The sequence below is a fragment of the Bos grunniens genome, chromosome 18, assembly GCF_055505025.1.
Source record: "Bos grunniens cultivar Pamir isolate PY7600 chromosome 18, Bosgru_T2T1.0, whole genome shotgun sequence".
In the NCBI taxonomy this organism is placed as follows: Eukaryota; Metazoa; Chordata; class Mammalia; order Artiodactyla; family Bovidae; genus Bos; species Bos grunniens.
In genome coordinates this window covers 1,952,558-1,978,393 of record NC_141182.1, presented here as the reverse complement: position 1 = coordinate 1,978,393, position 25,836 = coordinate 1,952,558, and the positions used below count along the sequence as shown (strand labels likewise).

Sequence of the window (25,836 nt, the reverse complement as noted above, 5' to 3'; positions counted from 1 at the left end):
CTGGGTGTGTGTTTAATGTGTTATTGAGTGGATAAGTCAGGATCGTGAATGGGAGAGACGGACTGAGAGAGGGAGTACAGAATCACCGACTTCCTCCCAACTGATTACCCGGTCAGGACTGCCAGCACCTCGGGACACTGCTGCTGGTCTTCCTGTTGCTCTTCTTGAGCAAGCAGGTGCTGGATAAATGCTCTTGGTGACTGTGCTGCAGGAAGCCTTGTGAACAGGAAAAGAAGGCTCTCGTTTGTTACTGTCTTGACAGCTAAAAGTGGGCCATGGATGATGATCATATGCCGGAGTCCAGCTCCAGCAGCCAGGGATTCAACCTGAAGAGATGAACGGTGTCGGCGATGAGGCAGCCTCTCAGTTTTCTTGGACTGCCTATTTATTTCAAGTTTAAGATTTTCTTTTATACTTTTACAAAAGCATTAGGTCAGAGGTTTGACATTTTCAGTTCCCCCTCACCCAGATTTATTATGTCCATAAATCATTGTTGCTCTTCAGAGTTCCTGCTTCAGTGATTCTCTTGGAATCAGCCTTACCATCTATTATCTACTTCCTCTAATGTGTCCTATAGTTAACTTCTGATTACATTGTAACTCATGCTACATTCCTCAGTTTACTACTTATCTTCCTAAATCCTGTTTGCCCCTAAAGTCCTGAGCTCACTATCTCTTAAAAAGGCTTCTAGCTATAGTGTCTCTAAAAATTCCTAACTTCTATAAGCTATAGTAAAATATGCTAACTTTACAACATTCCTTAAATCTTTAACTTCTAACTATTTTAATTATTTCTAAGCCCTAAATTCAGTAAACTCCTTTGCCATAAACATTTTCCTCACAAATAGGCTTCAGATAGCAATCCCTCCCATGGCCTCAAGCTGCGGCCTATGTGCTCATCCTGGAACACTCTTTTGTAAAAGTCCTTAAACAAATGTCAATAATTAACTTTATGAATTATTCTCTGAGCACAGTTGCAGAAGGCTTTGTGCCTTCTCGTGCCCCTCTCAAGAACAATAAGCACCTTAATATTCCTTTTCAGTCAACTCAGCCAAGGAGAGGAAAAAACAAGTCAGAATCATAAGGCCTAACTCCTTCATCCCAGGTCCGTGCCTGCGGAATGAGGAGAGGGGGCTGGGGGCCGTGCCTCCATTTGGTCAGTAATGCCTAATGCGGCTCCCGACAATCATAGATTCAGGAGGAAAGGGGGTGGGCTCAGGGAGGGGCCTCAAAGTCACAGGTGAAACTCGGAGATCCCATCCAAACCCACAAACAAAAGCTAGAACTGGTCTAATGGCATTCCATTCATTAATTCAGCAGATATCAACTGAGCACTGACCAGGTGGCCAGGCCCCAGGGGATCTGTGGGAATACAGCAATGAGCAGATTCCCCTCCGTTTGCCACGAACACGGAGCTCTGTGCTCAAACGGTGGGCGTTGAAGGGGCCCGAAAGGAGACCCCCTGCCCTGACTGCTGCACAGACTGCCTGGCTTGCTGCTCAGCCCTGCTCTAAACCGGTTCAGCGGACTCTCTGACTACCCCGCCGCCAAGAGAGAGGGCAGCGGGGTGTCCTCCCACAGCCCAGGCGGGCAGAGAGCCACTGGGCCCCTGTCAGCAGCCAGCTCGGGAGCCTAGCCCAGAGGCAGCTCTGGGTGGGCGGCCGGCGGGCACACTGCAGAGCTAACCCGGCCAGGGCTGGGGTCCCTCAGGGGTCATGGACATCCCCCCTCCTGCCTGTGACGGTCCCACCCCAGGCCCCAGGGGCTGGACGATGGGGCTGGTTCCCGAGGTCAGTTTGGGGGAACGGCAGAGCAGCCTCCCCACCCTCGGGGGTTCTTTTGCCTTGAAGTGAGTCAAAGGGACACTGTCTCAGCACCAGGTCCCCTGAGAGTGGAGCCCAGCCCTGGACAGCTGGGCCGGGTCCGGGGGCCAGGCACGCTGCCCACGGACTGGGCATAGGTGCCCGCTGCACAGCCTCGCGTGGGCACCGCCTCCCCTCAGAGCAGCGGGGAGGAGAGGGCCGGCCCAGAGCGGCCCTCAGCTCTGCCCCCGCGGCTCTCCCTTCAGATCAGACATGGCTCGGGAGCCCAGGCCCAGCGCTGCCTGGTGGGGCCGGAAGAGGCCATGGGGCACAGCTGCCTCCCGGTGAGTCCGGGGTTGCCTGCTGGGAAGGGAGTCTGACCACGGCTTATCTGGGGCCCTGGGCTCCCCGGGACAGAAGGAGCACCCCAGGAGGCTCGCTCAGTGTGCTGCCCCAACTGGCCAGACCGCCTGTCCCGTTCGCCGTCTCCCTCGGCCACAGGTTTTGCCCGTAAACTGGGGGGTCAGGAGGTCGGTCCAGCTCACTCCAAGGCCACTTCTAGCTGACATAACCCAGCCCCCTTCCTGCTGGGGGTGCCCTCTCCCCTCGCCTGGACCCAGAGGTTGTGGGTCCTCCAAGCGGAACCTCTCCTGTGAGGCACTTGGGAGCTGTTTCTGGGTATAGACGTTTGGGAAGTAGAAAATGGGAACCTTTCTGGATGAAATCGTCCCTCTTGCTTGCAAAGCCTCAAGGAATTTTAAAGAAACCTTTAAACGTTTTCAGAAAGGCGCTCAGCAGCCTCTGCCAGCCACCATGCCGTTTCCACAGATGATAAGCAGGGTGTGTGGGGACCCGTGGGCCCTTGGTCCGCTCCGCGGGCCTCTGTGCTCCGCTCGCCTCTGTGCTCCGCTCCTGGCCTGTCTGCAGACCCTCAGTGGTTTCTGTCTCACGGTAGGGGAGGCAGGAGGCAGTCGGCAGGTGGTCGATGTGAGGTACAACGCTGTGTAAGCACTTGGTACCCAAGGTTCTGGTTTCTTTTGGGTCTCATCTCCCTCGAAGCGGGAAGGCAGGGCTGGGTGGGGGCCCCTGTGAGAAGCTTCTGCACCTCCAGGCTGACCTCGAGAGCAATTAGGCCAAATCTCTCCCTGTCCGCGGCAGCCTGAGGCTCTGGGTTACCTTAGACAGGGTGGACTGCTTTTTTCACTGCGTTTGTTTGGGGCTGATGAGTAGATGCTTACTCATAGGTAACAGACTTTTTGTTGTTGTTAATTAATTTATTTTACTTGGAGGCTAATTACTATTGTGGTGGGTTTTGCCATACATTGACATGAATCAGCCACAGGTGTACCTGTGACCCCCACCCCAAACCCCCCTCCCACCTCCCCCCCATCCCATCCCTCTGGGTCGTCCCAGGGCACTGGCTTTGAGTGCCCTGCTTCCTGCATCGAACTTGGACTGGTCATCGACTTCACACATGGTAATACACAAGTAACATAGATTTTTAAACTTGGGTTTCTCCAGTGATGCAGAACTGCATATATGTTGTGTGGTTTGCCTCCCATCTCGTGTGGGAGACTCTCATCTGGGGGTTGACAGGGTTTTGTAAATATCTGTCTAAAGGGTTGTAACTGGCCCCTTCCCACAGTTCTCTGCCCTATTTTTTCCATGTGGCCACTTTGACGCTGGGCTAACCCTTCTTCAGTTCCAGTTGCCTTCTTCTGACTTCATGTCCTTCCAGCCCCTCACCCAGCAGGCTCGGCCTCAGTCCTGTAGGTGCCTGTGGAGGAAGACGTAAGCAACGGAAGAAACGCCAGCTCTCCTTCAGGAATGTAGACTTCACTCACGGGTGCCGGGCACTCAAGGCCTGGGGCAGGGGTGGCCTCTTCAAGACCCATGTGTCCTCAGGGGTCTCCAGTGGGGAGAATGAAGCCCTCGGCGGGGGTGGGGGGGGGCGGTCAAAGAGCAGACTGTGGGAAAACGTCCGAAGCGGGGTGGGGTCCTGGCAGCCCCCGAGGTGCTGGATGCCTTCTCTGTGAGAACTGGTGAAGTGCAGGTCACGTGCCTTGGGTCTCAAAACGGCACCTGTCAACCTAGAGGGAAAGGTTTGTGGCGGAAGTATTGCCCCATATCCCCTGGCCTTTGGCCCTGAGGTCTGACCTCCGTCGTCAGCACCATTCCGATGGTACGTTTTATTTCTCTTTTTGTGGGAAGTGGAAGCCTGCAGACTGTAATCATTAGCCCAGACCAGGGGACAGAAGGGACTGTGGACCCCGGGAGGAGCAAGGCTACAAAGCCTAGAGGAAACTGGAGGTGTTGCGGGGCGGGGGGGGGGGGGGGGGTGCAAAGCAGGAATGACCCCAGGCCCTCGACCTGCAGCAAGCCCAGGCCTAACCTCTAGCCCCCAAATTCAACCCAACTCTGTCTCAACTCCTGTAGCTCCCAAGTTTGTACTCAACAGTCAGTGAATCACTGTTACTTAGTCATTTTTAGGTATTTTAGAAAGTCATTTTTAAGGGGCGGGGGGAAGGAGGGAGGAAGAAAGGGGTTTAAAAGAAAACAGTCAGCTTTCTGCATTGGCCGGGAATCGAACCCGGGCCTCCCGCGTGGCAGGCGAGAATTCTACCACTGAACCACCAATGCCTCAGCGGAGGCCCTTTTGAACTAGCTCGGTAGTCCTCTTCCGCCCCGCGCGGTTCCCCTCCGCTGCGCTCCGGAGCGGCGTTGCAGCCCCGTCGGGGGCCCGGACCAGCGAGGAGGTTCCCCGAGGGGCCGCGCTTGGCTGAGACCCGAAAGCCCGAGTTCCGTCCTGGCCCCCGCGGCGCCGGAAGCGGGGCACCCCGCCCTGCCGCGTGCCCCCTTCTCCCCTTTCTCCCAGGAAGGGCCTCCCACCCCTGGGATCAGCGGCGTCCCGAGGCTCCCGGGCCGCCCACCCAGACTTCCTGAGGCCAGAAGGCAAGGCGGGGGCGGCCGGAAACCTCATCCGCCGGCCTATGGGCCTCGCGATGAAGGTGAAGGTCTCCCCCCGAATGTCCCCCGTCTGCCCCAGGGCTCCCACCAACCTCTCCCCTCGTTCCTGGGCGCAGGGCAGGGAAGGTTATTTCAGAAACTTCCCTGACCCCCCTCACAGCCCCCTCCTCCCCACCCCAGGGCCCCGCTTGCTCCAACGGAAACCTCAAGCTGCACTGAAGTTCAGGGGCGGTAGCCCCATGGGATCTTCCTGCCCAGGCCGCGCCCAGCACCCCCCTCGACGCCCACCCCCTCTCACTGCAGCGAACGTGGCCGGGCCTCCGCCCTCACCATGCCAGTCTGGCTGGCCCTGCATCCCGCCCATTCCCATGCAGGATTAAAGGCTCTTGTAGCCCCTCCACAGCTTTGGGCCCTGACTTAACTCTTCCCTTTCATCCTTTGCCAGACTGAGAGCCACACTAAGATCAGCAGTGCCTGGGTCAGCCAGAGGAGCCCGCGGAGGGCCCAGATCTGACTGGCCAGAAGCCTGTGGGCAGTTGCCCCTCCTGCCACCGGGAGCCACCTGCAAGGTTCCCCGTTCAGAGCCCAGCGACAGGGAAGCTGGTTTGCTGGGGTCTCCCAAAGTGACCTTGGTCAAATGCCTAGGGAGCTCTTCTGGTGAAGAATCCTGAGATTCTAAGGAAAAGCTGCAAACCTGCTTCCCAAAATTAAACTGGGGTCTAGGCAAGGACTCTGGCCCCGGGCAGTGATCCTCTCCCTGTTTCTATTACAGCAGCAGCTACAGCCTGGACTACGAGCTGCACAAGGAAGACGGCCCCTGCAGGTAGGTGGGTCCTGCAGGGCAGGCCTCTGGGCGCAGGGGAGGCTGGTGGCCTGACTCCCTCTGTCCTGTCTCCACAGCCGGTATGAACACCAGGGGGTCCCTCCCCTCCTCCACCGTGTGCCTGTCAGGATCCGGAGGGCCTACCTGGGCACGGGGGTCAAGGGCCGCTTCAGTCCCCACAGGGCCCCCAGGAAGAGCCAGCTGCCCCCCGAGATAAAGCGTGAGTGAACGGGCACAGCCCTCACCAGCAGGGCTAGTGGGGAGCTGGGAGGCCCTTAGAAGGGAGCGTGGGCCTAGAGGTCCCAGCAGCAGTGCCCTCTGCCCCCGCCCCCCAGTCCAGACCGAGGAGCTGCACTGCCTCAGGGGCGAGCTGAGCCACATCAAGGCCCAGGTGGACCGCCTGCTGGAGCACGTGGAACTCATGGAACAGCGGAGGGACCAGCTTCCAGGTCAGGCCCCCAAGGCTGGGCCCAGGCCACACTCCACAGGCACCAGGTTTTCCCACTGCTGAAGGTACCCGGGGTCCAGCCTCGGGCTCCCCTTGGCTGCAGGGCTCCTCCTCACCCTCCCCGGGTGCACTCCCTCCATTCCTTCCGGGTGTGACCCCCCGCCCCCCTGCCCACTCAGCAGCTGTCTGGAGCTAGAAGCTTGTCTCACTCAGCTGCTTGTCCTCTCGAGCCCTGGACACCTGAGATCAGTGCTGCGCATCGAGTGGCCTCTTTTAGGGTTAGCTGGGGCCTTCAGACCTGGCCCGTGACTGGTGACTGTGCTTGTCCAGGGACAGAGGACTGTGAACAGAACAGGGGCTCCAGCAGTCAGGCGTCCTTATGCAGAACCACTGAACCCAGGCAGGAGCCCAGAGGCCCAAGGGCCCATCTGGAGGCGGACGGCTCCCAAGAGCACACAGACCTGGAGGCTGCGGTGAGTGGCCTGGCACCTCCCCCATCCTCACCCTCCTTGGTTGGGTCCTTGTTTGTGCAGGAGACCACAGCAGTGGCTGCAGGGAGGCGACTGACTTCTGTCACAGGCAATGTCCGGAAGATAGGGCCCTGTCCTATTCCCCCCCCTTAATTCCCTTGCATTGTCCTGTGCTCCCCACGGAAGCCAAAGCACACGGGCCTTCCTGGACTGAGAAATCCCAACCTGGACCTGATAATAGCCTTCTGTGCAGCTCCCAAGAGCCCCAGTGTTCCCTACTCTACCACAGCCTCCGCCCCTACTGGTGGCCCCTGAAGTGGGCCAAGCTCCCGCCGTTGTCAGGACCCTCTCAGCAAGGCCGGGCTGCTGTAGGGTTAGCAGTAAGGAGCTTCCTTTCTTCCACTTGCCTGTTGGGCCAGGGGACCCTTACTGCTCCCCAAGATGGAATCACATCTAGGAAAACTGGGCCGAGTGGACAAAATGCCATGTGTCTGGTGCTTCTGGGTTCACGGGTCTCAGGAAGAATCTACAGTAGCACCGAGATGCCAGAGCTGCGAGGAAAGGGAGGCGGGGGTTGGAGGCTGGGAGTTGTTAGCAGATGGCCCCTTCCCAGCCTCACCTCGCTTTGGCCCTCTGTACTAGGGTCCTGTGTCTACTTCTCCTATAGGTCAAGAATCAGGCATCAGACCAGGGCTGTCAGTAGCAGGCTGGAACCCCTCCAGGCGCATCAGCTCCAGGCACGGTCCTTGCCTTGAGCGTTTTCTTGAAGGTCTCTCAGCGGCACCCATGCCACCCATTCTGGAGCCAGGGCGATGGAAATGGAGGCGTGGCTCAGCCAGACGGGCCAGGAACCCGGCCTTAGTGCTGCTTTTAGCTTTGGCTCAGAGATTAAAGCGTATGCCTGCAATGTAGGAGACTTGGGTTCAATCCCTGGGTTGGGAAGATCCCCTGGAGAAGGCAATGGCACCCCACTCCAGTATTCTTGCCTGGAGAATCCCATGGAAGGAGGAGCCTGGGGGGCTACAGTCCATGGGGTCCAAAAGAGTCAGACAAGACTGTGCAACTTCACTTTCACTTTAGCTTTGTCCAAATGGCAGTCTAGGTACTGCAGGGAAGCGGGGCAGCCCACAGCTGCCTGGCACCAGCGCACCATCTCATAGAGCCGGGCCCGCTCCTGCAGGCAGAGCTGGACACTCATCCCCGGGAGCAGCGTCAGCTGTCTTCCCCTCTCAAAGCCCCCGTCCTGTCTGGGCGTCCACAGGGTTACCGTTTTTACCTTGTTTCTATCTTGTTTCTTTTTGCTGTGGTTCTATATATTTCAGATCTGCTTTGGAAATATACGTCACTGGGGGCGAATAAAGTGTCTATTTTTCCCCCTCGTCAGGGGTTCTTGGTGTGGTCCCCAGGCCTCATTCTGGTCTCTCAGCTGCCTCGAGCCAGCCTTTCCTACCCTGAGACACACAAGCTCAGATCACACCAAGCTGGTGCAGGGAGGACCCCAGGCGGCCCTTTCGCCAATTCAGACCTGAGCACAAACCTGCAGGGCTCAGGAGCCACCCTCTGGTCAGACAGGCCCGCTCTGTCTACAGAATGGCCAGAGCCCATCTCCAGCATCCAGAAACTCTCACTCCTGGCATTTCAAGTGCCCTCTCACCAGTGGACCAGCAACACCAGGACACATTAAAGATAATGCTTGTCCCAAGCCCTGAGAACACACTCCCCAGCTCAGAAGAGCCTTACTCGTTAAAGTCAGTACCAAAAACAAGAGAAGAATGTTTCAGATTATAAAAATTGGTTTTGTTTGGGTTCAGATGTACGTGGAAGGCACAGCCCCCTTATCCCCGCTCTCAAAAGCAGCCCAGTTATTCAGGAGGGAGTCCCAGGCTGGCCTGCATAGGGTCCGTCCCTTGCAGGACAACAGCTCGTTTTCCCGATGAGCCCAGCGAAAGTCCTCTCCAACTTAGGAGTCAAGATGCGCTGGCAGGTTTCTTCAACTGGGTCGTGGCTGGGAGTCAGCTCAATTAGAAAAGTTTCTTTAACGAAGCAGTCTGGAAAGAATCGCTCCAACACGGCTATTCTGAGCACACCTCCGCAGATCCTCTCCGATGCTCCCAGTTCTCAGCTCGGCGCACGCCGTCTGCAGGCCGACGGCGCGGGTCCTCGTGGTGGCAGCTGCGGCTTGGTCCTTGGCGTCCGTCGCTGCTCGGGTCTCTGGCTCAGAGGGGCGCGGCGGCACCCCTCCGGCGGGCGGCCCGCACCAAGCACTGCTGAAGAACGGGGTAGAGGCGCTGGCAGCCCTCGAGCCCCAGGCGCACGGCCTCCGCCCAGCTCTCGGTCGGGCCGCCCTCCCCGCTGCCCAGCACCCCGGCCACCTGGTTGAGCACCGGCATGAGCGCCACGGTGAGGCCGGCGGCGGCGCGCTCCTCCTCCAGCAGCGTGGGGTCCAGCAGCCAGGCGGGCGCGGGCGCCGGCGCGCGGCTCAGGCCACAGCCCACCACCAGGTCGTACATCTCGACGCCCGCGTCGGCCAGAGCGAGCGCGGCGGCCGTGAGCGCGGCAGCCAGCGCCGAGCCGCCGTCCTCCAGCAGCAGCGCCGACACCTCCAGCTGCGCGCGCGGGTAGCGGCCCAGACGCACGGCCGGCTCGAGCGCTTCCTGCAGCGCCAGCGCCAGCTCGCGCTCCTCGCCGCCGCCCGGTGGGGCGCGGCGCCGGCGGCCCGAGAAGGGCGCGCGGCGGAAGTCGCAGAGCAGGCGGCCGCGCAGCGCCGCGGGGGCCTCGCCGCCCGCCCCGGCCGGGCCGCCGCCGCGCTCGCCGCCCTCCGCCGGGCGCGGGCCGGACACGGCGCACAGCACCTTGGTGCCGCCCGCCTCCAGGTAGGCTGAGCCCTTGGCCTGGCTCAGCAGCCCGGCGCGCGCGTACACCGGCCGCAGCCGCGCTGGGTCGCGAGGGGCCGGCTCCTCGCCCTCGCCGGCCGCGTACAGCTGCGGCGGCTGCGACTCCTCGGGCCCGCGGATGCGCCGGTGGTCCCCGGGCATGGCGGCGCTGCTGCCGGCCGGCTCCGCGCGTCAGCCGGGCCCCGTGCGCCGGCGCTTCCGCCCGCCTGCCCGGCCGCGCGAGGGTGCGCGGGAGAGCGGCTGGCGCCACACCGCCCCCTGCCGCCCCGGAGGGGGACGGCGCGCGTAGCGGAGCCCCGGGCCACCGCGAGGACGGCCAGAGCTGGGTGCATGGGTGGATCAGACGGGCCTGCAGAAGTGGGATCTACACCGGCCCCGCTGACCTCTAGCCTTCGCGCCAGCGCAAGCCCAGGGCGTGGGTCTTCTTCCTTTCACTTGTGAAGCTGTAATTGGTCCTGCTCTAGTGACACATCTGTATACATGTTCCCCCACCGCCTTGCCCAAGAGGTCCCTCTGGTACTGTGCCCTGGCTGGCACAGCTTGTGGAGTGCGTTTGGAACTCTCCCGCGCTGCGGACTGTGAGCTCTTTGTATGCCGCACACTCCTCACCTGGCTTGCCTTTTTGCAGCCAGGGCCTCAGCACCCTTCCTGTTTCTCCTCTTCACCCCCAGGCCTTGTGACTGGTGGTCTCTGCATCTCCTCTCAGCACAAACCTGCTTTTTCTGCTCCAAGTCAGCAGGGCTGAGAATGATTCAGGGCCAACCCGCTGTACCCAGGGGACTTGAAGTCAGCCAGAGAGGGCACAACTAAGTACTACACACTACAGCTCCCAAACCCAGCTGTCTTCAGACGGGTAAATGGACAGAACCAGGTCAGAGTCTCCATCTTCACCGTCCAAGTTAGGTCCTGAAACCTGGAATGACCTGGCAGTCAAGACGTAGGAGGAGGCAACTGACGTTCCCTAAAAACCTCCTATACCAAGGAATGTATCCGACCTCACATCCAACTTGTACATCAGGAGAAGGAAAGACATATGAGACTTATAAATGAGAATGTTCTCCTATAAAAAGCACCAAAAACGAAGCCTCTCTCTGCTGCCAGCAACCCCAGGGACCATCTTCCACTGAATAATTAGTTCTTCTATCACCCTATTCTGTGAGCCATCCCCATAGATGTTTTGACGCAAATCCAGGGACCATTATTCTCAAAGTTCAGGGGTCTGGGGCTGGACTCAGCAAGGACCGCAACCAGAAACCAGGTGGAACCAGCAATTAGTCTACAGACACCCAGGGAAGCATGGGTTATCACACTGGGGACACCTACGGGGAGGAGGGCAAGAGGGGAGGAGTAAAAAAATCACGTGGCAGTATCGTATCAAGTATTGCACATGGTCTTTTTATTCTCTGCAGCAAAAATGATTCCTCCCTTGAGGCCCATAGCACTGAGTCTGCAAAGAACTCTCTATAGAAACAAGTGTGATGATGAAAAAGCAATCCTCGGGTAGTAGTTCTACACGGATGGCGCGGATGTGCTCAGGGCAGAAATGTAACGTGGGCGTTGAGTCACAGGCTGGCTCCCAGGTTAAGTTCCTGTTACTGCTGGGTTAGGACAGACGGGACTGTTTAAAGGTCCCAAGATTCAAACGTCCTTGTGGTGGAAGGAGAGCTCCTGGCTGGATGGGTGTGTCTGGGTTGGGGAGGTGGGGGAGATGCCTCCTGGCGGACCTGCCCTTCCCTCTCAGTTCTTCACGTCTCCCAGGCGCAGCTGGGCAAAGGAGGTGGCCAGCTGCAGCGCCTCCTGCAGGCAGCCCACGTTCTTGCCCGTGGCCTGAGCAGACACGTCTTTGCCACCGCCTTTGCCGTCCATCAGGCCTGACACCTGCTGCACCCACTCACTGGCCTTCAGGCCCCGGTTGGCTGCATTCTAGAAGACAGGAAGGCGGACTGGGAGTCAGGACAGAGGATGGGATTGAGGCAGACAAGGAGAGGGCTGGAGCCAGACACCCAGTCCTGCCCCGAAGGATGCTGCCAGGGCTGAGAGCATACAGCTGGTACCACAGCCAGGGCGATGCGTAAGGAGCAGCAAAGCAGCACAGTTAAACGTATGCACCAGGGGGAGGGCCTGAGGCTGAGGGGTCCTAGGGAGGAGCCAAGTGGGCAACAGAACGGCATCTCCAGCAGGCTGCACGCACGCACGCACAGACACACACACACACACACACACACACACACACACACACACGAGTCTTCGCAAACAACAAGAAAAATCAGGCTTCCTGAGAAGAGCTATAGACATCACCTCCCACAAGCACAGGGCTGCCTGAGCAAGACTGCAGGGCGTTCTGACCTGGGGGACTTGACACAAGCATGTGATCCTGCCGGCCTCGTTATCCACTGTGAAGAGCATGGCGGACGTCTGGGGGGAATGCATCTTAAAGAGCTTCAGGGCTTCGTTCAGGGCCTGTGGGGAGAAGCTGGCATCAGGCCGTGGCACTGGGAAAGGGGACCATGCTCTCCTCAAGTGCAGCGGGTTTGCAGGACTAAGTTCTCGGCGTGCCCCACCCCTCCCCCTGCTAAGAGCAGGTGCTGGTCCCGGAGCCTGGATGGGGGCCCAGCGCAGGGCCCTGCCCACCCGGGCTCAGGATGGCCATCCACCTCCAGGAGCCTAGCTCTCCAGCACCGGCTCCCGCCACGGCTCAGTCCAACTCAGTACCAGAGGGTGGGCCCTCAGGCAGCTCCTCAGCTCAGAGCCACAGGGCGCACACCAGCCCCAGAGGGCTGAGGGGAGCCTGCGGGGAGGAGAGCAGCAGACGGGCACAGGGCAGCGCGGCTTGCCCGGCTTGCCTTGGCCGAGGCGCCGCTCTCCACCTCCAGGATGACCAGGGGCTGGTTGGGGCTGCTGTCGATGAGCTGCTTCGTCTTCTCCAACACCTGCACGGAAGGAAGTCCAGAGAGAGGCCTCAGGTCAGAGGCCCAGACTCCGACCCCGACCGCAGCCTGCACAGCCTCTGATGGGTGAATCCTCCTCCCGCCCACACTGCCGAGACCCACCCGCTTCTGCACATCGGCTTTGCTAGCCCGGTCTAGGTCATCCATGACCTTCTTCAGAGACTTGAGATTCTCCCGGAATTCATCCTTCTGCCACTGAGGGATGATGGCAGTGGCCAAGGCCTGGAACCAGAATAGGAATACCACTGGGATCTGGATCATCAGGAGCTAGGATGTGAGCCCAGCCCTTCCCACCCTTCTGGCTTTGAACACCAAAGTCCCCCAACCAGTATCCAGGAGGAGAAAGTGGAAGTGTTAGTTGCTCAGTCGTGTCTGACTCTTCACGACCCCATGGACTGTAGCCCACCAGGCTCCTCTGTCCACGGGATTCTCCAGGCAAGAACACTGGAGTGGGTAGCCATGCCCTTCTCCAGGCAATCTTCCCCACTCAGGGATTGAACCCAAGTCTCAGAGAACACAAAATCAGAAAATGCTCATAAAGGGACTTGAAACCAGGAGACCTGTAGAAAGTGGGCACCCACAGGACCTCTCCCAAAGCCCTCAACTCCAGTGCCCACTAGTGCTTGGAAGGGGCTCTCCTGCTGTCACCAACAGGGGCAGCAGGCAGGTTCCAGGGTCCACGGAGCCCCCTTTGCCAGGCTGCCAGACATCAGCGGTCAGTCCCAACACCCACGGCCCCAAGAACCACGAGCTGCAGAGGGAGGCGGCCCTACCTCCCCGAGGTCCGCGATCTCTCTCTGCACGTCCTTGTTCGGCGCGGCCTGGGCCTTCACTTTGGCTTCCAAGACACAGAGAGATTTCTTCAAGTTCTCTGCTTTCCTGAGGGCCTGTGAGGAGGACAATCAGAGTTGTAAACTCTGGGTCAGGGAACCTTGAACTTCACAATTCTGCTGGTAAACTGTGGCAGGCTCCGACACAACACTCTCCCAGAACATCAGACCTTTCTCTTCCTTCAGGGAGCAGGTGTCTGCAGCCTCATGCCCCAGAAGGGAGCACCCTCCTCACACACCTGGCCAGTGGATCTGGGGCTCAGGGGTGACTGAGAACTCACGCGTCAGGAGCCCTCGGCACCCATGAAATGACCACTCCTCAACCCTTAGCATGTGTCAGGCGTGAGCTCCAGTCCCTACGCCCAGAGCAATTGCCCCCCTACTCCACGCATCTCAAACTAGGTACATGCCCCCAGGGAGAGGCGGCAAAGTGCCGGGGGCACGGGGAACATGGCAAAACACGGCCTCCCTCCTGGACATGAATGCGTGACAGCAGAGCTTACCTGCATTTTAACAGATTAAAAGACAGCTAGGAAGTCTCACATGACAGTGGCTTTCTCCTCCCAGTCACAAGTAATTGGAGGACATCTGGAGGGCGTGCTGGACCTTCGAGTCTGACCACAGCGGCCGTGTGACCAGCTGCCCTGTGGATTCACAGCCTGGGCCCACAGACCAGCCTCATCCGCTCACCTTCTGGGCTTCAGCCCCTGTGACAGCAACTATCCTCCGGATGCCCTTGGCAATAGCTTCTTCACTCACGATCACGAACGCTCCCGCGTGACTCGAATTCTGCAGGTGTCTGCACGGCAGAAAGCAAAGTTCACAGTTGTCCCTACACCTGGGAGCCCTCAGCTGGGAGCAGGAGCCCTAGGAGGTGGCGGCTCCCAGGGAAGCTTCCTCAGGGAACAGGGGAAAAGGCCCTTCATGTTTAGTCGGGGTACAGTTCTGGCCAGGAAAGGGAAGGCAGTCAGAGAAGGCCTGGCTGGGGCTGACTCTGAGCAAGGAGCCGCATCTCTGAGCCTCAGTTTTCTCATACGTTAAATGTGGGAAATTCTCCCTCACAGGACAGTTATCTTCTGTCCCTTCTGAGCGTGTCGGTGGATTACCTTTAAAATGTTACCACAATCCCTTCAACAACCGCACTGCTCAGAGAACCTCACCTCAAATGCTCATTTACTGTGTCATCCACAAGGACCCTGACCCCAACCCCCACCTGCCATCTACCTGCCAGAGACTCACAGGAGGCCCTGGATGGGTCTACCGTGGCCTTAGGAATGTTCTTTTTCTCATGATTCCTTTAGAAGCAGGAATTTCCCAGGCCACCAGACTGTTCCAGAAAGACCTCAAGGGATACGGAGATCTTCAAGTTGGCAGAAACAAGTGACTGCCCACAGCCAAACTGAGTCAGGTCTACTGTGTGGCCTAACATCGGGGCTCTGAGACAATGGGGTTGTTAATTCCCCAGATGCACCTTCAGCTGACAAAGGGAACTATATGAGGCCCTGAGAATGGAAAAAAGCTAAGACCAGGTCAGAAGCGCCACGGCCCTGCTGAATCATGAATTCACAGGCTTCTCTTGTCATCTGTCCAGGGAACCAGAGCAACAGTCGTGAGGTAAGGGTTAAGGTGACGTTTCTCACTTTCTCTTCCTAAGAAGAGCGTTTCACCACACACTCAGTAAAGTCAGTGTCAGACACCAAAGGGTGTGATGGGAGCACAAAGATGCTGGCTTCTGGGAGAGCTGCTTGGCACCTGCATTTCTCAGGACTCCTCTTCAACCTCAGACAAACGAGAGCTGGTCTAGCCCATTACCCACATCCTCCGAGGGTCACCCAAATTAGTAAGAGGCAGGTCTACCACTGCCCCCGAGGTACTCACGTTCCCCCACAGAACTCAACAGAAGTGAGCGAGCCAGCAGGACCGGAGGGGTCATCCAGTAGCTCAGACACTGGGACCCCAATGGAGACGACTCGCACAGGGTCAGGGTAGGTCTCATCAAACACAGCCCGCAGGCCCTGGATGGCTTTAGCTGCCGCCAGAGAACAATCCTCAGTATAGACCGGCTGCCATGGAGAAAGGACAGGAGAAACAGCTGGGAAAACATCTTCTCTGGGGGTGCAGTAGGAAGCAGGAGACTGAGGTTTGCAGGCAGGGCTCTGGTTTCTGATCCTGGCTGTGCTGATCATGTCCCAGAATAAAGCCCCATATGTAAAGTCAAGGAGCTCAAAATAGGAATTTCCAACTATTTTGTTAAACCATGCACCAAAAAATGGATATGCTGCTATACATAAACCAGACATAACTAGAAGGGCTCTGGTTGTCCTGAGGAGGAGGTGGAGCAGAGACCCCTCACTCAACACCAGCACTGCCCCCTACCCAGCGCAGCTGAGAACCACTGTGATAAGCACGTGTGTTCACAGGACAGAATACAGTTCAACAGGAGAGCATCTGGGCGGCGGCGGCTCCGTAAATGGTGCAGGAAGGAGAGAAGTTCATGACTCAGTTCACGTATAATCCAACCTACCTTGGCTGCCTCAATCATCTCATTTGCGATCTCCTCAGCCTTCTTGATCTGCTGGGTGGACATGGCTCCCTTGGCAGTGAAGTCAAAGCGAAGGCGGTCAGGCGCAACTAGGGAGCCTCTCTGGTCAGCCTCCCCCAGCACAGAGCGCAGGGCAAAGTTCAGGATGTGAGTGGCTGTGTGGTTGCTCATGACAGGCCTTCGCCGGGGCTGCATGGGGCAGAGCAGGCTGGTGGAGAGGTCGGTGGTGGACCGCTGGTCGGTCCCCAACACGCACTCTCCCCTTCTTCCCGAGTCCTAAAGGCTTTCGCTGGATACATGGCTGTGCAGAAGAAAGCCTACAGCGTCCCTCACAGCTAACTGGCCAGGTGAGTCAATTCCAGTCAGTGAGAAGGGACACATTTCCCTTCAAGGGAAGGAACACACCCCCGCGCCCCTTCCCACCATCTACAACAGGAGCGGCAAGTTACGGCCTGTGGGCCAAACCCGTCCTGCGGTCCCTTTCTGTAGCCGGGCTTACCAGAACACAGCCCGCCTGTGCGCTTACATACTGTCTACAGTGCTTTTGTGCCACAACAGCAGTTGTGATGGAGACTGTATGGTTCAGAAAACCAAAAATATTTACTATCTGGTACTTTACAAGGGCTTCCCAGGTGGCTCTGCAGTAAAGAATCCACCTGCCAATGCAGGAGATGCAGGAAACCCATGGGTTTGATCCCTGGGTCAGGAAGATCCCCTGGAGGAGGAAATGGCACCCCACTCCAGTATTCTTGCCAGGAAAATTTCCGTGGACATAGGAGTCTGGCGGGCTACAGTCTGTGGGCATGGGGTCTCAAAAAGTCAGACATGACTGAGCAACTGAGTATGCACACATGCATGCAGGCAATTTCCCAGAAAAGCTCACCAAGCCCTGGTCTAGAGAACGGATCTGACAGCACCTTTTGGAACATGGAATCAAGAGCGACACCCAGCAGTGGTGGGAGAGCAACAAGGGAGAGCGAGGCCCTCTGACTGTGAGGGGGCCTCTGCATCAGCGTGGGCTTTCAGGTGAAAGCACATTTCCACTCTGTTTTATGCCACTGTTATTTTGGAGCTCTGGCACATGCAGTAGCAACTGTTTCTTAACATGGGATCCTTGGCTCCTGAAGTATTTGAGGTAAAGCTGGAGAAAAGCAATCCATGAAAACAAAGCTACAGGATCTCAACTGAAATCACCGTGGTCTTACTTGGGACGTTAAGATTTAAATTTCAGTTATAGCCCTCAAAATTTACTCCTGCACCTTACTTGTAATTTACCTATTTATAATTTCACTTAGAAGGGATAATAATGGTGGACCAATTTAAAGCCAGAGGAAGAGGTGAATTCTGTTCACAAAGTATCAAATCACCATGACGTACACTTTCAGTTCAGTTCAGTCGCTCAGTCGTGTCCGACTCTGTGACCCCATGAATCGCAGCACGCCAGGCCTCCCTGTCCGTCACCAACTCCCAGAGTTCACTCAGACTCACGTCCATCGAGTCGGTGATGCCATCCAGCCATCTCATCCTCTGTCGTCCCCTTCTCCTCCTGCCCCCAATCCCTCCCAGCATCAGAGTCTTTTCCAATGAGTCAACTCTTCGCACGAGGTGGCCAAAGTACTGGAGTTTCAGCTTTAGCATCATTCCTTCCAAAGAAATCCCAGGGCTGATCTCCTTCAGAATGGAGTGGCTGGATCTGACGTACACTTTAAATATCTTATAATTCTACATGCCAGTTACGCCTCCATACAGCTGACTTCTTTTTTAAAAGGGAGAAGGAGAGGATCAGTAATCCTATCCAGCACTGACCAGCATGAAGCAACTCACCTCATCAATGAACAGCCGGACCTGGTCCCCCACTTTCAGGCTGCCGTAGAGCGTTCCTATGTGCAGCACGTACCCTCCTCGGACCTGAGTGTTCTTCACTGTGAACTCAGTTTTCTAAGAGTCAAGGAGAAGACCAATAAACAACTAACTAAATAAATCCAAATGTGTGTGTGTACGCGTATGGGTATGTATACATGCAAATGCAGATAAACATATATATGAATTCTCTCTTTACATGTTACACATATAACATTAATACTATTATGATATATATGTATGTATATATATTAACATATATACAGGCCACCATACACCGGTTATATTATTCTATACACGCAGCACTTTAAATATGTAATAGATGTGTATGTGTACACACCCACTCCATTAGGGAGCATCTTAGAGAATTAAAGCCAGGGTAAGGAAACTCAAGTCCACGTGTCTGGGAACTCGTCCAAAACCACAGAGCCAGCAGCGGCAGAGCGACAGGCCGCATCTTGGATGAGGACCCTGTCCCATTCCCCACCCTCCCCCGTCAGAGCTGGCTCTCCTTATTTCTGAGGGGAGCCTGGAGGACCCGAGGATCACTAAGCAGCCTGGCTGCAAGGACCCTGCTGTGAGGGGAGCTGACGGTGATGAAGCCACACAGTGCAAGCAGCAGGGCCCGTGGCTTCAGAAACACTGGCCGTGGGACAGCCCAAAGAGCGGTGGTGTCTGCCCCTCAGGCCCGGGGGCACCCAGCTGCCAGAGTGGCTGTCGGGGTGCAGGCCGTGGCGGCCGCCCGCCCCCCAGCTCGCGAGGAGGAACTGCTGGCTCACGTCTTCGCTGCTGTCGTCGACCTTCACCAGGTACCCTTCGTCGTAGGTCTGCCCTCCCTGCTCGGCGTAGAAACAGGTCTTGTCCAGCACCACTCCACACTCCTGGCCCGTGGACGCTTCCTCCACGAACATCCTGTCCCGGCGCAGAGCCATCACTGTAGCCACTGCGCTCTCAAACACTGCACAAGGGGAAAAACACAGGGGATGATTTCACTCTCACATTCTCAGCTGGCTTGTGCTGGATTCTATTTCTCAAACTCTCCTGAGGTCCTAACTGCCTACTGTTCTGTTGGAAGCCAGCCTATTAGACTCCACAAAAGGGCTTAATATGCTGGTCTTCTACTGGAGAGCACAGTACTCAGGGGTGACCAACTGACCCGGTCTGCTTGGGACCAAGGGATTTCCCAGGATGTGAGGAAACACTGGGACAGTTCTGGGAGAATGGGACAACTGGTCACCTTAACTCTGAGCTATTGAGCAGAAAGCCAGTGAGCGTGATAAGCAGGTATTTAACAGTAGTAATAAATTCCCTTTCCAAGGTCAATTCAGAAAGAATATATTCATTTTGTGGGCTTCCTTGGATAGATTTAGGAATCCCTGCTGGAGTGAAAAAAGAAAAAATAGGACTTCCTGGTACTCCAGTGGTTAGGACTCCACACTTCCAATGCAGGGGGCCCAGGTTCAATCCCTGGCCAAGGAACCAGATCCCCGTGCCACAACTAAGAATTCACATGCTACAGCTGAAGACTGCGACTGAAGACCGAAGCGCTGCAACTAAGACTCAGCACTGACGTGTAAACAAATATTAAAAAAAAGAAGAAAGCAAAAACATGTAGTGCCCGTGTATTTGAACAGTCTTCACTTTAGAACACTACTGTTCTAACGCAAAATCCAACAGCCACTATGAGTTTTATCAGTCAGTATCATTTTCCTTGTTTCCTATCAAGATGTTATTAATATAATTAGTGAAAACCGGGTATAAGGTACAAGAGATCTCAAGTTAAATTTATTTTTTTACAACATCCTGTGAATCTATAATTATTCAAAATAAAAGAGATAGAAAGTCAATCACAAAGGGCCTCTCCGAGTATAAAATTACCCAACATGACCACACAGCGCTACAGGTGAGGCTACCATGGATATTTTGGGTTACCAATCTTGAGTCGCATTGCTTGAAAACCACCCTAGATGAACAAATGAACATACTGTAGGTTCCACTGGAATCCGAATGGTAACTGTACTTCGGGGAATCATCTGTTGCCTCCAGACCCTTTTCCCGGAGCTCTTCAATAGCATAAATGTCCAGCATAATGAGGTCCTCCCCACCAGCTCCCTTGCCCTGTGATTTCAGCTGCCAGCAAGAGAAATAAGCACAAGTTACCTTAATGTCAGAGGAAAAGAACTCTGAAAGACTCAAAATTACTAAACCATGCCCCATGTAAAGCTCTGAAACAGAGTTTTTCTGATCTCAGCACCATGACATTTGGAGCTGGGAACTCTTGCTCTGGGAGGCTGTCCACTGAAGGAAGCTGAGCAGCATGCCTGGCCTCGACCCACCACGTGGCAGCAGCACCTGCCCCCCAAGCTGAGAAACCCGAGAAATGTCTTTAGACATTACTGCCAAACCGCCCCCACTTGAGACTCACTGGTCTTGGGAAAAACAGAAATTTTAAAAACTTTAATGGGAGGAAACTCGTGCTTTGCAGCCAAGTCCTACCTTGCTTGGCGCTGAGTTTCCCGCTCACACCATAAACACTTTACCTGGGCCAGTTTCCTCTCCTCGTCAAAGCCATCCATGTCCACCACCAGCCCCTTCTCTTCAGCAATCAGTGCAGTGAGATCCACGGGGAACCCGTAGGTGTCATAGAGGAGCCAAGCGGTATCCCCTGCACAGCACCAAGGAGGCCGGTAAGAGTGACAGGGACGAGGGAGGAGGCTCAGGGGGCACATGTGTGCTTACGGCCGATGCACGGCAGAGAACAACACCATATTGTAGAACAACTGTCCTCCCGTTAAAAACAAATACATTTTAAAAGATTAAAAAACGATAGAAACAGCCTCCCTCTCTTCCACTGCAAGCCCTTCCCAGGAGGAAGCTGGCAATGACAGGAGGAATTAAAGAGCCACGCAAGTCAGTTTTGGTTCTGTATCAGAAAATCCATCAAATCCTTTGCAATCAACCTGGGAGAAGCACAAAGGGTCCCTGGAAAAGCTCTGTTTCCTAATCGGAACACAAGTGTGTTCAGTTTGTGGGAAATACACCAGGCTTTCACCCTGTACATTATACTTCCATAAAGAGTAAAAACTTTTGGAACTAACTTTGCTGTCAGGTAAAAAATAAACTTGTAAAACATTATATACTATTTGTTCCCATTTTTACTTGTGAGCACACACACCCCTATATACATCTGTATGCAAATAGAGAAAAGTCCTGACTGGTTAGTTATATGCAAAATTCCAAAGAATTGTGACTTCTGAAAAATGAGTCAAAGAGCATTTTCACTTTCTACCTCTATACTGTTTGAATACTTTGCCACAATAATATATTACTTTAAAAATCTTATTATTAAACCCCATTTCACACCAAAGCAGTCTAACCAGGCTATGCTCAGCCTTTGGAGACACAGGAGTCTATAGTCAAGTTTGTGAGAAAAGGCTTGCCCCTTCCAGGAAGATGAACCAGCCTGATGAAGAAAGGAACAAACTGGTTCTTACCAGGAATGGTTTTGCTGTCTCCCAGGCTCTGAATTTTCCTGTCCAGGATGCGACGCCCTCTGCTGAGAGTCTTGAGAAACTGCACTTCTTCTTCATTAATGATGTCCTTCACCATATCTGGGTCCTTCTTCAGCTCAGGAAACGCATCTCCCTGGCAAATGGGAAACACAGATTTTAGGCCAATAAAGACAAGGATTATATCATGACTCCTCTAAAAATTCTCATTAACAGTGTGACATCGCCCACCCTACCCCAATTAAGGTATGCACTTTAGTACAGAAGAGGTGAGCAGGAAATACACCTACCAGAGACTGGACAACAACGTCTACTAACGTAGCAAAGAAACCCCTGCTGGCGTTGAGTTTCTCGTGAGAGTATCGAACAGCCCGGCGGAGAATCCGTCTCAACACATACCTGTAAGAGACAGAACCTAAGACCCCGCTAGACAGCATTCCCAGTCAAGCATTTTGTAGACGGCCTTTTGGAATTCTACCAGAAGGCCTACTCTTTGAGAGACTCTCCTAAGGCTTTTTTTTTTTGCATTCCCCCAAGGTCATGAACATTAATCCTAGCATAAAACTCATGTTTTGTGGATGTTACTATATATCTACATACACATCAAGGTAACCTTGGTTTATCTTCCAACCTTGTTCTGCTGAACCAGAGATGGAGGCAGGAAGTACAGACCAGATGGCCGACTTGATGCCCACAATACCAGGTCCTGCCTGTCAATAATCAAGTTGCCTCGCGTTAATTAGTATCTACCCTGCCCCTGTCAATGTCTTATCAGACAACCTTAAATACAATCCTTATCATCTTGTACTTGGCAGCAAAGATTTAATATAGTGAACTCTGCTTAAAGTAAGCTGAAACTCCCTCTATTCCTAAAAAAGGAAAGAAAAAGAATCCCTCCAACTACCTAGATGACAAATAAAGCAATAATGAAGTGTGGCTTTAAGTTCCACAGAGCCAAAAACTCAAGTGTCAGTCCTAACGCTGCGCCATGTGTAATGCACTTACCCCCGCCCCGTATTGTCAGGTCGGCCGCCATCGGCCAGGGCCACAGTGATGGTCCGAGCGTGGTCAGCCAGCACCCGGTAAGCCATGTCAATCCCGTCAGCATCCTCTGCACCCACTCTCCCAGTATACGGCCGAGCACCTGTGCCCTGCAGATAAAAACCAGGAGGCAGCTTACTGGGAAGCGGCCCTTCTGGTGCTGCCTTACCCTAGAAGGTTCCAGAGGACTTGTGGGGGGGCGGGGGGCGGGGGGAGACGGATAAGAAGAAAGGGTGAGCTTCTCACCAGATCCTGTAATCCCAAGAAAGGCGACAGGGGCAAGAGTGAAGAGCCTCTAACCAGGCCCCTGCACTCAATAAATCACAATGCCTGTGCTTCTTCAGAACACTGTTATTAATATTAACAATGAAGCTGGCAGATGGTCACAGGTACCCTCACATGGCAAAGCATACAATTGTTTTATTTTTGACAGAACTAACAGCCAGCCTGGAAACCTCCACAGAAGTTTAGGACCGGTACCTTCTGGATGGCTTCAAAATAAGGGACAAAGAGGTCAGTGTCATAGTTGGACATCTTATTCTGCAGCACGGACACCAGTCGCTCCAGGCCCATCCCTGTGTCAATGCTTTTCTTGGGAAGAGGTTTCAGAATGCCATCGGTTTCCCTGCAAGATCCAGAAAGAGGAAGTTGGAACACGGACTCCAGCTGCCACCTCTCCCTGCTGGGTAAAACTCACTTAGCCATTTGCAGGCTGTGACTGCCATTGGCTTCTGCCTATTTCGGTGGGAAGAAGGGAGTGCAGAGGAAAAGGGAAGAAATAATCTGGGATCCATTACAGTGAGGCAAGCTTCAAGGAAATGAGCTCTAGAAGAGCAGTTGAAGTTATAGCAAATTATGCCTTTAGCACTGGCCCACTGGCCCCAAAGATGGGATGAGAAGACAACCATGTGCTCTGAGTTCCTCTTGCTCTACTCAGCTTGAGGAAAGCTGCTGCTCTTAACAGGAACAGTTCAGGACCCCGAGGCAACCTGTTATACTGGATGAACACAAGGTTCCAGATCTCCAGCACGTTGGGGTCGTCCTGGTTGACGAGGTGTGCTGCATCCCGACCACCGATGCGGTCGTAGTGGATCTCACTGCAGGGACCACATGGGCCCGTATCACCCATCTCCCAGAAGTTATCCTTCATGTTGCCGGGGAGGATTCTGCTGTCATCTAGCCTGCACAGAGCGGGAAGAAAGGCCCAGTTACAGCCAGTGACAGGATTCTGCACAGACCTGCATCCCTGAGAAAAGGAGATCCTTATGCATTTCTAGAAAGACAGCTCACTCTTTGGCAATTACTAATGCCAAGCCTGAATCAAATCCTGCTAAAGAACCACAACGTGATTCAAGAGTCACTACAACAGAATATAAAATACACGTTATGATCACAACTAAATGAAAATATGCAAATATCTAGATAAAGCTGAGAAAGAAACACATAAAAGTGAAAATGTTTATGCTGAATATGCAGAGAATTAAACAAATTTCTTTGCAAATGTTCCCTCATTTTCATAAATGAGGACAATTATGACAGTGTAAGTGTTTTTAAAAAAGCTGCATCACCTTCCTATGCCTCTTCATACTGGCTTTCAACAACAGAATGACAGAGTAAACCTACTAAGAAACAATGGATGCAGCAAAAGATAATTACTCCCAGGCACCTCCACCTCCCAATTCACACCCTAAAATAGGAAATGGCAATGCACTCCAAGCCTAAGACCCCACTCTGGCACTGAGAGTAGCAATCATTTTATTTTTTCATACTCATACTCTCAACATGCAAGCTGCATTCTTACCCCAAGTTTTGCCAAATCTGTTTGCACTCCAGGTCTGGTTCTAAGCCAGCTGCTTCATCCCCACCAAAGTAAGTAACGTAGAGTCTTTCAACTGGAATGCCAAACTCTTGGGTAAGAAGTTCCAGAGCCATCTTACATGCCAGTTCCTACAACAAGATCAAAAAGATGTGAAATGTGACCAAACCAAAGTCTATTTAGAATGAATAGAAGAGGGCCAAAGCAGTGTCTTCACCATAAATAGTCAAACTCAGGATCAATTTATACAAGAAATCCAAACGTAAACTGAAATCATCAAATTACAGGCACTGCGTTCAGGAAGTCTTAGAATTAAGAAATGTCCTTCACTTCTGAATCTCAAAATGCCAACAGATCTGCTCTTTGAACTTACCTTGAAGTAATCTCCAAAGGACCAGGAGCCCAGCATCTCAAAGAAGGTGTGATGATAGACATCCTTGCCCACGTCATCCAGGTCATTGTGTTTGCCGCCAGCCCGGATGCACTTCTGAGTGTTGGCAGCTCTGCTCAGCTTTGCCATGGGGTGAGATGGGTCAATAGTATTCAGAAAAATGGGTTTGAACTAAAAAAGAAAAGGAACATTTCAACTTTTAAAGAGTTGCATATATATCAGGTGGTTGCACGCTGGCAGGAAGAGACCACACATTAAACTGTCCATTTCCAGATATGATCAGCCTGCAAAACCGAAACTTATCAGAGGCAGGTGGCCCTGTGGGCTGCAGCAGAGGCAGCCTGTCTTGCCGCAGCGCTCCGCTGGCCCAAGTTCTCTAACGATTCCCATCAATGCCAGTAACACCAACTGAGAGACAGAAAGCCCTGCCAGATCTAGGATAATGGTCAAGGTTGATGCAGTGAAACCAGTGCTTCCTCTTAAGTCTCTGACAGTCAAGGCTTATACCATCTTTCTAGAAGAATTCATTCCAAACCTGATGTGCTGGCTTGGTAGTAAAGGTGATAAGGAAAAAAAAAAATTTGAGACCTTTTAAAGGAGTAGAATCAGCACAACTAGGTTATACTAGCTCCATAATCACACCTGGCTGATGTGTGATTAGCCACAGAATTACCATCACAGCAGCAAGTTCTACTGGATAGTCCTGCACTAGACCACAAACTCCTTAAAGGAAAACTATCTTACTTAGCTCTGTATAACCAGCATCTGGATAGAATGAGCAGATGCCTAACAAATACTAATTCAAAATGTACAAACAATCAAGCAAAAAAAAAAAAGGTATTTCTGATTAAGAGGTAGTAGACCATGTAATTGGAGAAGGAAATGGCACCCCACTCCAGTGTTCTTGCCTGGAGAATCCCATGGACAGAGAAGCCTGGTAGGCTGCAGTCCATGGGGTCGCACAGAGTCGGACATGACTGAAGCGACTTGGCAGGCAGACCACGTAATGGAGAAGGCAATGGCACCCCACTCCAGTACTCTTGCCTGGAAAATCCCATGGACGGAGGAGCCTGGTAGGTTGCAGACCATGGGGTTGTGAAGAGTCGGACACGACTGAGCAACTTCACTTTCACTTTTCCCTTTCATGCATTGGAGAAGGAAATGGCAACCCACTCCAGTGTTCTTGCCTGGAGAATCCCAGGGACGGGGGAGCCTGGTGGGCCGCTATCTATGGGGTCGCACAGAGTCAGACACAACTGAAGTGACTTAGCAGCAGCAGCAGACCATGTAAGGGGCTTCCATGGTGGCTCTGTGGTAAAGAATCTGCCTGCCAATGCAGAAGACCCAGGTTCAATCCCTGGAGAAGGAAATGGCAACCCCCTCCAGTATGCTTTCCTGGTAAATCCCACTGACAGAGGAGCCTGGCAGGCTACAGTCCATGGGATCTCAAAGAATTGGAGATGACTTAGCAACTAAACAACAGAGCACATAAGTTA

At 54.1% G+C, this 25,836-nt stretch overlaps 3 protein-coding genes, 1 long non-coding RNA gene and 1 other non-coding gene across 20 annotated transcripts in view; 2 read left to right on the top strand and 3 right to left on the bottom strand.

The window, feature by feature from the left end:
* Positions 1 to 4,370: 4,370 nt before the first annotated feature.
* On the bottom strand, positions 4,371 to 4,441 carry TRNAG-GCC (transfer RNA glycine (anticodon GCC)). The gene has a single exon. It is a non-coding gene; the product is annotated as a tRNA-Gly (tRNA).
* A 658-nt stretch (positions 4,442 to 5,099) lies between these two features.
* LOC147352906 (uncharacterized) lies at positions 5,100 to 7,888 on the top strand. The gene is made up of 8 exons (XM_086355124.1): positions 5,100 to 5,110; positions 5,143 to 5,156; positions 5,232 to 5,337; positions 5,541 to 5,591; positions 5,669 to 5,811; positions 5,927 to 6,040; positions 6,370 to 6,512; positions 7,177 to 7,888. The coding sequence occupies exons 1-8, from the start codon at positions 5,100 to 5,102 to the stop codon at positions 7,210 to 7,212; spliced, it is 618 nt and encodes a 205-aa protein (XP_086211250.1). The 3' UTR covers positions 7,213 to 7,888.
* A 396-nt stretch (positions 7,889 to 8,284) lies between these two features.
* On the bottom strand, positions 8,285 to 10,771 carry EXOSC6 (exosome component 6). The gene has a single exon (XM_086349834.1). It carries the CDS (start codon positions 9,542 to 9,544, stop codon positions 8,726 to 8,728), a length of 819 nt encoding a protein of 272 aa, XP_086205960.1. The 5' UTR covers positions 9,545 to 10,771; the 3' UTR covers positions 8,285 to 8,725.
* Positions 10,772 to 10,777: 6 nt separating this feature from the next.
* The window catches only part of AARS1 (alanyl-tRNA synthetase 1), a 59,419-nt gene continuing 44,360 nt past the window's right edge, over positions 10,778 to 25,836 (bottom strand). For all 16 annotated transcript variants that reach the window (XM_086349816.1, XM_086349811.1, XM_086349822.1 and 13 more), the window contains 19 exons: positions 24,323 to 24,511; positions 23,935 to 24,080; positions 23,123 to 23,314; positions 22,614 to 22,758; positions 22,098 to 22,243; positions 21,383 to 21,491; positions 21,078 to 21,228; positions 20,124 to 20,248; positions 19,569 to 19,713; positions 18,363 to 18,541; positions 17,548 to 17,661; positions 15,706 to 15,912; positions 15,060 to 15,244; positions 13,872 to 13,980; positions 13,125 to 13,238; positions 12,454 to 12,573; positions 12,247 to 12,333; positions 11,750 to 11,863; positions 10,778 to 11,326 (listed from right to left, as the gene is read on the bottom strand). In XM_086349816.1, the coding sequence (XP_086205942.1) occupies positions 11,141 to 11,326; positions 11,750 to 11,863; positions 12,247 to 12,333; positions 12,454 to 12,573; positions 13,125 to 13,238; positions 13,872 to 13,980; positions 15,060 to 15,244; positions 15,706 to 15,912; positions 17,548 to 17,661; positions 18,363 to 18,541; positions 19,569 to 19,713; positions 20,124 to 20,248; positions 21,078 to 21,228; positions 21,383 to 21,491; positions 22,098 to 22,243; positions 22,614 to 22,758; positions 23,123 to 23,314; positions 23,935 to 24,080; positions 24,323 to 24,511 (2,763 nt within the window). In that variant the 3' untranslated portion in view covers positions 10,778 to 11,140. The remainder of the gene's footprint in view (positions 11,327 to 11,749; positions 11,864 to 12,246; positions 12,334 to 12,453; positions 12,574 to 13,124; positions 13,239 to 13,871; positions 13,981 to 15,059; positions 15,245 to 15,705; positions 15,913 to 17,547; positions 17,662 to 18,362; positions 18,542 to 19,568; positions 19,714 to 20,123; positions 20,249 to 21,077; positions 21,229 to 21,382; positions 21,492 to 22,097; positions 22,244 to 22,613; positions 22,759 to 23,122; positions 23,315 to 23,934; positions 24,081 to 24,322; positions 24,512 to 25,836) is intronic.
* On the top strand, positions 15,912 to 17,704 carry LOC147352904 (uncharacterized). The gene is made up of 2 exons (XR_015145234.1): positions 15,912 to 16,070; positions 17,492 to 17,704. It is a non-coding gene; the product is annotated as an uncharacterized LOC147352904 (long non-coding RNA).